This window comes from Perognathus longimembris, chromosome 12, assembly GCF_023159225.1.
Source record: "Perognathus longimembris pacificus isolate PPM17 chromosome 12, ASM2315922v1, whole genome shotgun sequence".
Taxonomy (NCBI): Eukaryota; Metazoa; Chordata; class Mammalia; order Rodentia; family Heteromyidae; genus Perognathus; species Perognathus longimembris.
Window position 1 is genome coordinate 12,990,248 of NC_063172.1, and position 11,508 is coordinate 13,001,755.

An 11,508-nucleotide genomic window follows, 5' to 3' on the forward strand; every position below is an offset into this window, starting at 1 on the left:
GGGCTGGTTCCGCCCCTGGCAAGTGAGGAGATGCCTCCATCCTCTGTTGTAAATGGGGACTACAAGCAGCACAACCTCTAGGGTTAAATAAGTACTGACTCACAGCTGTAATTCTAATTACTCAGGAGGCTGAGATCTGAGGATCACAGTTCGAAGCCAGCCCATGCAGATTAAGCCCAAGAGACTCATGTCTCCAATGAAACAGCAGAAAAGCCAGAAATGGAGGAATGACTCAAGTGGTAGAGTGCCAGCCGTGAGCTCAAAAGCTAAGCAAGATCAAGAAGTCTTGAGTTCAAGTCCTAATACAATCACACACACACACACACACACACACACACACATACACACACACACACACACGGGGAGGGGAAAGAGAGAGAGATAAATAAGATTAGGCTTAGAACAGTGTCAGACACATGATACATATCCAAATGTTTACTCTTCTTTTTTCCTAATTCCTATTTACAGTCATGCTAGCAGTGCATGGTGCCCTAAAGACTTGCATGCTATTCCTCAGAGGTAGGCTCCTGAAAAGACATGCATATGTTATCTTTAATGTCATGATTATGTTAAGCCAACCATGGGAGTTAGCTACTTCAAAATACTTAAGGGGAAGTCCTCCCCAAAAGGCAATCTATAATTTGACAACAAAAACAAAAAGCATACACGGAGTTACCAACTATTTTCCTTTCTTTTTGTTCTTTCTCAGGTGTTTTCACCTATTCAAAACACCTCTATGCCCTGTGTGTCTCATTTCCGTTTCACACTATCTTAACGCTCATGCAGGCTGGACAAGTCCAAGGCTCACAGCTGCTGGACAAAGCAAGCCTGCCTGCTGAGCGGGGCGCCATCTGTAACGTATCAGGACCACACAGCAAGTCAGTAGCAGAACGTGGAGGAAAACTCCAAGACTCCCCAGCCCAAGCTCCTGCCTCGGCTGGAACGGGCCTGTCCTCACTCCAAACAGGCTTTGCTCTGTGTTGCCAGTAGATGAAAAGACAAAGCTTTGGAATTCTATCATTCCTGTCTCTAAGCCTTGAGGCCCTCTCCTTTCAAACCGTGCCCAGCACCACGATCAAAGGCAGCTGACCTGGGTCTGTGCCTGAAGCCCAAGGCCTCCGAGCAGGAGGACTTCTCCCATGACCCGAGTCTTCTTCCCACGTGACGGGGACAGGGGAAAGGGGCCCACAGATGAAGTTTGGAAAATAGCACACATGCACACACACACACACACACACACACACACACACACACAAAAACACACTGTACAAACTAGTGATTGATTACCTGCAAAGAAACTCTCTCAGCCAATTAATTCCAAATTAATCCTCAAACAGCAAGATCACTGTCACTGGAAGAAACTGCTGAAAACCAGACTTCCTAGTTCTTTCCTTTGTCCCGCTGAACCCCATTCCCTGCAGTTCAGCTCTCAACATCTGCGAGGCTTAACAAGTCTGCTAGAGGATTCTGGTACATATGGAAGTTTGAGTAGTCAGCCCTAACTTGCCGTATGACCTTGGGCAAGGTGATGCATAGAGGGGTTACACGTACATAAGTAAGGTGATGGTACATTTCATTTTGAACAGTGTCACCTCTTCCCTTGTTTTCTCCCAGGTTCTCCGTCCCGCTCTCCCCAACTCCTCCACAAGTTGTAGGGTTCATTTTCAACACAGTGTCTAGTGAATATCACTGTTGCATTTGTTCACCCTTTGCTTGGGCAAGTTTTCAAGGACCCTGAGCCTCAGTTTCCCATCTGCATAGCAGGGCTCATACTACCTACTTGAATGGATTAATTAGAATTAAATGGATTAACAGAAGTAAGCACTTACCTAGTACCTGGTATACAATAGGCACTCGATAAGTATTAGCTACTGTTAATCATTTCCCTACATCAACCAACAAGTGCCAACAATCAGAGCGAATGGTTCGCATGGAAAATTAGGTCATCTACAGATCTGATGACTAAGAGAATTCGCTCTGTAATGCTACCTATTGATCTTTATTGTTCGGTTTTTTGGGGGTTTTTTTTGGCCAGTCCTGGGCCTTGGACTCAGGGCCTGAGCACTGACCCTGGCTTCTCTTTGCTCAGCGCCACTTCTGGCCATTTTCTATATATGTGGGGCTGGGGAATCGAACCCAGGGCTTCATGTATAGGAGGCAAGCACTCTTGCCACTAGGCCATATTCCCAGCCCCTGATCTTTATTGTTGACTCTTTTGAAAGTTTACCCTTTTCAGTAAGCTAAAGATGGTCTCTGATCAAATGCACAAAGACGGAAACAAGCATGAGACTCTACATCTACACTAGGCTGCCCTAAGTGTAAAGTTGAATTTTCATTTTGGGCACCATACCTTTAAGGTTTTAACCCTTTATTTGGCCGGTATTGCTCCCAGTCCAAGCAACAGAGCCTCTCCAAAGTGCCTCATCTTGCAAGACTATGGCTGTCTCAAAATTAACCAAGCACGAAAACTTACATATGTAGTTGAAAGGCAACAGCAAAGCTCTGCAAACAGTATGTGCCTTGCCTGCAGTCCAGTCTTGCTGTCTTCCCATCGGGCATCTCAGGACTTGGATCTTTCCCCATGCAAGTCCCTAAGTTCACACAAGAGTTCTGGCCCTTTCGCTGCTCTGAAAGCCAGGCTGCACAGGGCATGCTGTCAAGGTAGGAACTGATTTTAAAAGAAAAACAAGTCACCACCATTTTTTCTAGCAATCTCCCTATAAGCACTGCTACCCATTTATCTAGTCTCTGAGATTGGTTTGGAATCCATTTGAATAGCATGGCTTGGTCCTGAGATCAGCAAACATGATTCCATTCAAAGAGCTCAATTAAAATAAAGTGTTTCTGTAACTAAACTGAAAAAAGTTCTTGGAGAATCTCAATAGTTGGGCCAGTCCATTGTTTAGAGATCACAGCCCATGGAGACCATGGAGAAGCTTAGATAGCTACCAGGAAGGAGTGAGGCAGAACAAAGAAAGAGGCACTGTCATCTCATTGTATTATGTGACTAGTGCCCCCTGGAGGTGTGCACTGAAAAGCTCTGAGAGGATAGAACAAGGCTCTGATGTCTAGAGCTACAGTAAGAAATGCATCTCTTTAGACAGCTCTGATTGTCAGCCTTTGTCTGTGTTGTAGGCTGGAAGCTGACAGAAAATAGAAAGCCAGCTTCTATCCCAGTATCAACAATAGAAACAAAGTGGTTTCAGGGGAGGGTTTTTCTAGTAAATACAGACCTAGTGAACAAAAGATCCTGGAGAAATACAATCTCAGCCTGCAGAACAAGAGGCCTGTTTCTGGGGAAGTGATACCTGTCTCTTCCAAAAATACGAACTCCCACATCAAACCACAGAAAGGTGGGGGCGGCTAAGGACAGCTCAGGACTGCAAATCACCTTCCCCTTCTGATCTGGTTTCCACTGCTGCACACAAACAGCTCTGGATATACACGTGGACAAAAGGCTGGGGCACAGCAACGGGGTCCTCTTTCCCCTACGTACACTGTGCTTGCCACACAAAAGTATGCTATTTACCTGCGTTTTTACAATTAAAAAAAAAACATAAATTCCACTAGCATGCATGCAAAGGTCCAGCTATTTCTCTTTTTTTTTTTTTGCTTTTTTAAAATGATCTCTAAGTAGTTGTACAAAGGAGTTGCCATTTAATGAAGCCATACATGAGTACAAGACATCTTGATCTATGCCACGCCTTTCAACATTGTCACTCATTCCCTCCCATTCCTACCCTTTCCCTCCATCTTCTTAATTTTGTAGGATATCCATTTAACTTTGGACTGCATTCTCCACCTCTTTTCTTCTTGTCACAGTTATTTATAGGCTCAATTGTGTCCTATCGTCAAAGGATAATTTCCTTTTTTTTTTTTTTTTTTTTTTTTGCCAGTCCTGGGGCTTGGACTCAGGGCCTGAGCACTGTCCCTGGCTTCTTATTGCTACTCTACTACTTGAGCCACAGTGCCACTTCTGGACATATATATATATATATACGTATACATATACATATATATATGTATATGGAGCTGAGGAATTGAACCCAGGGTTTCATATATGCTAGGCAAGCACTCTACCACTAGGCCACATTCCCAGCCCTCTCAAAAGTGAATTTCTAAGAAAGAGGCACAGTGCTCAATCCAGGAAGAACATTTTTTCTTCTAGTTGCCTGCCCTGAGTTTAGTCCAGGCAGTATTTGTGTTAAGGATAGTCACAATTTACTGAAACTTTAGTTTCTGTAAATATTTGGAAAGAAATCTAATGTGTAATGCTGCACGGAGCGACGTGTCAGCCGGTGGTGAATATCAGATTATTCACCACCACCTCAGAGTGAAGGAAAGAAGTATTTTGATGTGGTCAGCTCCTGGCTTCCAGCCCTTGCAGACCTACTCTACCAGAAATATCAGATCAAGCCCTTATCGGAGGACTTCACAGCCTTCTACTTACCTCACTTACCTTCTACTTACCAGGACTGGCTCTAAGGGTCACAGTCCCCATTCTCAAAACAAGGAAGATAAGAGAAACAAAGAGCAGATGACTATAACCACAGCCTCCTGGGAATTTGGAATGGAAACCATGAAAAACACATTGGAAACTAAGATGCTTTTATTGTTGTCATGTATATGCACTGTCCCTCTACTCCCTAATTTGACAGATGAGGAAATTGAAGCCCAGGGCATGACATTCATTGGCATCAATTCCAATGGGGGTCAACTCAGAACAACTGAAAATTAAACTGGCTCCTCTCAAATGGAGAAGAGGAAGGCAACCACCCCCACTCAGTTCCTTATAGCCATAGCACTGACTCTGAAAGAATTTAACACTTTTTCTAAAGGGACAACCACAAGAGCACCAAGGTCCAAAGTAAATCCTAGTGTAATGGCTGAACTTTGCTTGTCTCTCCAGCTCATCGGCAAAGACATGGAAGAAGCCATTGAAGAAGAGACATCGGGAGACCTGCAGAAGGCCTATTTAACTCTGGGTAAAGTTAGGACAGCATCTGTTGTAGTTTGGGCTCCCTGGGACCATGCTCAGAGATAAAGCCCTGTCATGGAAGATTGTCAGAAAGTACTTTAGGAAATATTTCTAACCGCATCCGACAGGGACACAGTGGGTGTGATGTAGTTTCTTTTGCCCCAGGAGCTCTGACACTGGGATATCCAAAGGTGAGCAAAAGACTGGATCCTTGCACCCCATATTGCCCAGTCATTGCGTGCTAGCTGTCCCCTAGCAACTTGGAGCAGCCAACGGTCTTTCTTGAAAGAAGATTCCTAAGGAGGGACCCAGCTATGAGCACCCAGCAAACAATCCTGGTGATGAGTGACTAAATCCTGAAGCAGGTGTCTGAGCGATGCATTACAGTGTCCACTATAATCCCATTAGGATGGTGAATCACTGAGAGCATCTGTCAATAGCCTGGGACCACTGCCTAGCTTGGGTGTCAGTGTACCCACACTTAGGACCCCTAACAAACTTGGCACATGTCTGATGGCCAGAGGGTTTCCTTTCCCATTTGATTCTCTTCAACATTTGCAAAGAATGAGATCTGTTTAGAAAAGGAAAGGAGAGAGACTAGATGTTAGCCATGCCAAGTAACCCCCCGAACCTTCTCTCCAGGTGTTGCCCAAAGGCAGGAAATAGCAGAGAGATGGGCATTGGGCCATGGCTGGCCCGCTGCCTCTCTTTTTGCAAACCCTGGAAGGAAGGCATTGTCCATTGTCCATGCTTCTGTGCCGAGGGCACCATCCCAAATGGCTCAGGAATGGGGAGACACGTCCCCAACGGAATAAGAATAAGCATTTAAAATGTGTCCATTGCCAAATTCTTCTGTTTTCTTGGTGAGCCACCAGCACCCAGAAACACTTGATTCTCTTTTTCCATCCACCTTCATTTTGCATTCAAGTTAGCATCTGCTATGATATGCAGAGGCCTGAGCAGCCCCAGCATTATGTATGATCCACATGGACACTAGAGGTGATACACTGGGGCTTCCAAGAGGGAGAACTCTCATCAAGGCCTGGTTCTGAGGCTTAAGTCCTTGCTGCACTCCCCAAACCAGGAAGATCCCAGAGCACAGTAGGAAGATGGCAATACTGCCGTTCCATGATTTACCACTTGTGCAACACCTGTCTGGCCCAGAGGTTATGGTCGGAGTAGGATCAGAGGCAAGTAATACCAAGTTCTTGCTCTTAAGAGTAATGTCTCCAGGGGCTGAGAATATGGCTTAGCGGTGGACTGCTTGCCTAGCATGCATGAAGGCCTGGGTTCAATTCCTCAGCACCACATAAATAGAAAAAGCCAGAAGTGGGGCTGTGGCTTAAGAGATAGAGTGCTAGCCTTGAGCAAAAAGGAAGTCAGGGACAGTGCTCAGGCTCTGAGACCAAGCCCCAGGACTGGCAAAAAAAAAAAAAAGATTAATGTCTCCAGAGGATACACGTACGCACGCACACAGGTTAGACTACAGTGAAGATAATAATAGAGCAAGAAAGATGCTAAGGAAGGAAAAAGCTAATCTCTAGAGCTGGACTATGTGATCTACAGAAGATGGTGGACTCGTGGTACCCAAATTAAGAGGAATTAGAAAAGACCTTCAGGATAAACCTTACCAATAACAAAATATGATTTTACAACTATATTTTCTAGACATTTCCCACTTGGCTCCCACTTGACTCATAAATTTATCAGTTTAAGTTACTATACAGCTAACATCTAGAAGGAAAAGCTGAGACAACAAATCCTACCATGGGCAGCACTTCTCATTTAATGGGGTGCATGGAACACCTGCTTCAAAATCTTCTACTTATAATAGTTTCCTGAGCCCCTCCTCCAGACTTCTCCTGGAGAAACCAGAAGTGGAGTGGAGTGGAGCCCAGGAAATTACACCCAAAGATGATCTTGAGGTGAAGTTTGAGAACCCCAGGCCTCTGAAGGCAAGGAGGAACGAGACACAACATGCAATGTTTACCCGTAGCTTCCACTCACCAGGAGCACGTCCCTATCTTCCTATCTCTCCCTGAGCTATGTCTACCCCCCACCCCCTCCCCCCCGTTGACAGATTCCTACTTCTCAACCATAGAGGCTGTGCCCAGGCATAGATCAGCAACAGTAAAAAGTGCACAGCTTTCTCTTCAGGAAGAGGAATATCAAGAAAGACATTTATATAGCTACTCAACATGCTGACTTTCAGCAATGATTCTGGCATCAATTGGTGCTGCCTGGGACAGGAAATCTTTGTAGTGGTCAAATAGTCTGGAGACTACAGTAAGGCTCAAATATTCCTCAAAGTAGCACACATGGTCACCGCCAAAAGTCAGGAGCTTTGGGATTGTTCTCAGGATAAAAAGATCAGAGGGCTGTTGAGGTGGGTAATCCTAGCTACTCAAGAGGAAGAGGTAGGTGGATCTCAGTCTAAGATTGGCATAGGCAAAAGCATAAGACCTTATATGAGAAACAAACTAAAAATGGAAGTGATAGAGTACTGCACAAGGCCCTGAACTCAATTCCTAACACCTCCAGAGAGGCGGAGAAAGACACACACACACAGATAGAGACAGAGACCAGACACAGGTCTGGACTTTTTCACTAAAACTCTAGTGGCTGCTGTGTGACCTATAAAAAAAACCAGTCTGACCCCCAACCTAGGCTCTGCCTCCCTATCTTTTCTCCTCTCCCTTGCTTAGAAGCTTCCATCACATCGATGATTACCTAGAGAAAGATAAAAGAAAAAAAGAATCCTGTTCTAGGCCATCCTAAGTTTGCACAGTCCATACTCAACAAAATTGCAAGCATTTTAGTGAAAGAGTAAATGATCCTTTCCTCTTAAGCCTTAGTCATGGTGGACATATATGAGCCTGGGAGGAGAAGAGAAAAAGAATGCTTTACTCTGTGTCCTGGTTTCTAAGTAGAAAGCAGGCCCTATTATTTGTGGCTAGAGCAAATCTAGAGGACAAGGGGAAAGTGACCCAATGAATCTTCCAGATCTCATTCCACTACAGTACGAAGTCAGTGCCTTCCAAACTTGCGCCATATAAATCCATCCGTTCCCACGGTGGTCAGGTGACCCTTTGGGTCCCTAAGGGCCTTTAGCAGGTTCCCATGTTACTCGCCAAACCATGAAAACTTCACATTTTCCTTTTCTTTCTCTTTTTTTTAAAATCCTTCCCAGTGAGATGTGCCCGGGACCTGGAGGGCTATTTTGCTGACCGTCTGTACAAGTCTATGAAAGGTATGGGGACCGATGAGGAGACATTGATTCGCATCATTGTGACCAGGGCTGAGGTAAGACATACTTAAATCGCTCCAGCAACTTCTCTTTTTTCCACCATGGATGTCACTGACATGTAGGGTTTGGGGAAGGCTTCTTGACAGAAAAAGTAAAGCACAGACAGGCCCTTTGCCGTCCCCACAAATTCCCCGAATTTTCAGAAGACCTTGTACTCTGCTTCAATCTGTTTGTTGTGGCTGCTGTTGTTGTTTAAGAAAAATACAATGCAAGTTGTTGCTATGTTTGGAGAGCTGGTGGCACTATACAGAGAAGACCTTGTGGAGAGTTCAGAGGGAATACTGTAGCTCATTTCAAGGAAGAGAAACCAGAGACACTGGAAGAGGTAGCCTGGCAGCAGAGGCCAGGGAGCAAACACTTCCTCATTCCTGAGTGAGGCTTTTATTGAATCGAACACACCTTACATGATTTCATGCAAGATGCACCTCAGCATAACAGAATAAAACTCAGCCTTCTTTTATCATTATCCTCCCTCCCAGAAGCCTGCAGAGACACACTAATTGTCACACACCCACACACAAAAAAAGATTTTTAATACCATAGCTTATACTGCATAGCTATTTATGCACTATATGAATGTCAACACTTGGTACATTAAAAGATTGAATGTGTTTGCCCCCTTGGGACAAAATTTTTCTCCTTCACAGAGGACAGTGTGTGTTTAAGGAAGGGGAAAAAAAATTAACAAGGTGTTGGTGGCTTGTACCTCTATTCCTAACTACTCAGAAGGCTGAAATCTGAGGAGTGTAGTTCAAAGCCAGCCTGGGCAGGAAAATTCATGAGATGCTTATCTTCAATTAACCACCAAACAGCCAGAAGTGGAGCTGTGATTCTAGTGGGAGTATGCCAACTTTGAGCAAAAAAGTTAAGGGACAGTGTCCAGGACCTGAGTTCAAGCCCCAGCACTGACACAAAAAAATTAACATAAAGAAAAGAAAAATGACCAGCTGAAAGTTTGAAAGCAGCTAATATTGTGGGACCTAGGGCCACCTACAGAAGGAGACACAAAAGGAAGGGGGAAAGGCGTTTCTTCTGCATTGAGAAAAGATTAAGAGGCTGAAGTGGAAGGAAGAGGCTGAAAAGCCACAGACATCTTCTCTCAGAATGCTGTCACACCGGCTGCGAGAGGCACCAACCCAGATTCTGATCCAGGCCTTTTGACAAACACATCTGACGTTGCTTTAAAATATAACTCTGCAGCAAGACAGTTCTTTCATTTTTAGTTCTATTCCTGGAATTCCTTCTCCTCCCCCTCTTCCTCCTCCTCCTCCAAGATTCATTTCTCTCCCTTGCTCTCAAAGCCTATTTCTTTCTCTCCTCCCTGACTCCCTTCCACTCCCCCAACAGCCACTCTGCTGCTCTCCTACAATTCTCTCGCTGGGTCGGCCCTGCTCTGAAGCTCTCTCCTCCTTTCTCTTTGATATTTGCCTTCTCTGGCTCTCTGAGCAAACAACCTCTCAGCCCAAATCACCAATCACTGGGTCTTGAGGGACTCAGTGTTCAAAAGACCCTCCATCCCCGGGTAGATGGGATCTATCCAGAGGGCTTGACAGCGTTCCATGTTCATTCCAGCATGGACCATGAAATCTTCCATTCCCAGATGCTGTGTTCACAGCTGACCACGTCCCTGGGTCATCTCAACATGTGAACCATTTCCTTAGAGTATGTTAGGCCTAGCTAGCTAGAGTTCAAGAGGATGCCCTAGTCCCACAAAGCCACACATACTCCAAGAGACCTACATCTTGCTCCTACCTTCCTTCTTTTCCCCTAGCACTGGACAAGATGCCAAGCCTACACCATCTGCTTTGAGTAGTCACCCTCCACCACATTCTGCCAGTCTTCCACCTCCACCTTCCCCTCCCTCCCTCTATCTCTGTCTCTGTCTCTCTGACTCTGTCTCTCTGTCTCTGTCTCTGTCTTTCTCTCTTTCTTTCCCTCTCCACCCTCTAACTGACACAATGGAAGAGCCAGATACCTGAGCCTCAGTTTTTCAAACCTGGGTTGCAAGGTAGGGTCTAAACAAACAAACAAAAAAATTAAACACAAAGAAAGAAAAGAAAAGAAAGGCAGGGAAACAAAGCTCCTAGCTAGTGCAAGTGCTTTGCTTCTTTTACAAGATGCATTTTGTCCAATCTGAAGTTACATCTTTTCTGGTGCCAAGAATGGTCACCCTCCCTCATGGTTACCTTTTCATCTGTTTCCCCACCCTCTGAGTTCCAACCCCACCGCTAGCACCTAGATTTTTAAGCTCCTAAAGAATTAGATTCAAAATAAAATCTACACATGGATAATGACTTTGTTGACTGGAACTAATATCCCAGCTGATCGGAGTTCAAAGAAAAAAATGCTGAATTTCAGAGGAATAATGATCTTAATCTTCTTCCAAGGATTAGTAGACTATGGCTTGCACATAGTCCTGTTATCCAAGAATGCCTCATTTTTAAATAACTATTAAAAACTCAAAAGAAAACTAGTATTTTGTAGCACATACAAATCATATGAGATTTTAAGTTTCCCTAAGTAGTGTTTTGGTAGCACACACACTTACACACGTACACACACACACGCACAACACACACAACACACTTTCCTATCCATAGGGGTCTGAGTTTCTATTTCTTTTCTTCATCTACACAGTGAAGTGATTGATTCTGGCCCTGTCTCAAAGGGCCATTGAAGGTACACCAGAGTGAATAAGCAAGAGGCTTTAGAACACACAATCCACGTCTTCATGCTGTTGTCATCTTCCTCACAGGTGGACATGCAAGGCATAAAAGCCAAGTTCCAGGAGAAGTATCAGAAGTCTCTGTCTGACATGGTTCACTCAGACACCTCTGGGGACTTCCGGAAACTGCTGGTGGCCCTCTTACACTGAGCCAAGCCAAAGCAACAGGAGCACAGAAGGAAGCCATCTTCATCAAGGGCACATTCTGCATCAAACATGCAAATGAGACTCTAATATGGTTTATTTTCTTTGCAGCTTCAGTGGTACAGAAAGGCCAGGCTGTTAAAGTAAAACGCAGCAATTTCAAGATGCTTGGGCAGGTCACCTTGAATGCTGGCTTAGCAAGAACCTACATTGCCCTTTCAGCCTTCCTTTAGCAAGGCAACTGAATGCTTTTTAGGCACAAAGGAAGCCATACTTAGATAAAAGCACAATGCATTTGTAATAAAGTTTGGCATTTGTAACCAGCATTAGAAGAATATGAATTGCCTAAGGTTA

The 11,508-nt window shown here is 44.6% G+C and overlaps 1 protein-coding gene across 1 annotated transcript in view; it reads left to right on the forward strand.

The window, feature by feature from the left end:
- The window catches only part of Anxa13 (annexin A13), a 29,458-nt gene extending 18,298 nt beyond the window's left edge, over positions 1 to 11,160 (forward strand). Inside the window, exons 9-11 of the mRNA XM_048358638.1 lie at positions 4,910 to 4,985; positions 8,169 to 8,281; positions 11,041 to 11,160. Of these exons, the coding sequence (XP_048214595.1) occupies positions 4,910 to 4,985; positions 8,169 to 8,281; positions 11,041 to 11,160 (309 nt within the window). The remainder of the gene's footprint in view (positions 1 to 4,909; positions 4,986 to 8,168; positions 8,282 to 11,040) is intronic.
- Positions 11,161 to 11,508: the final 348 nt, after the last annotated feature.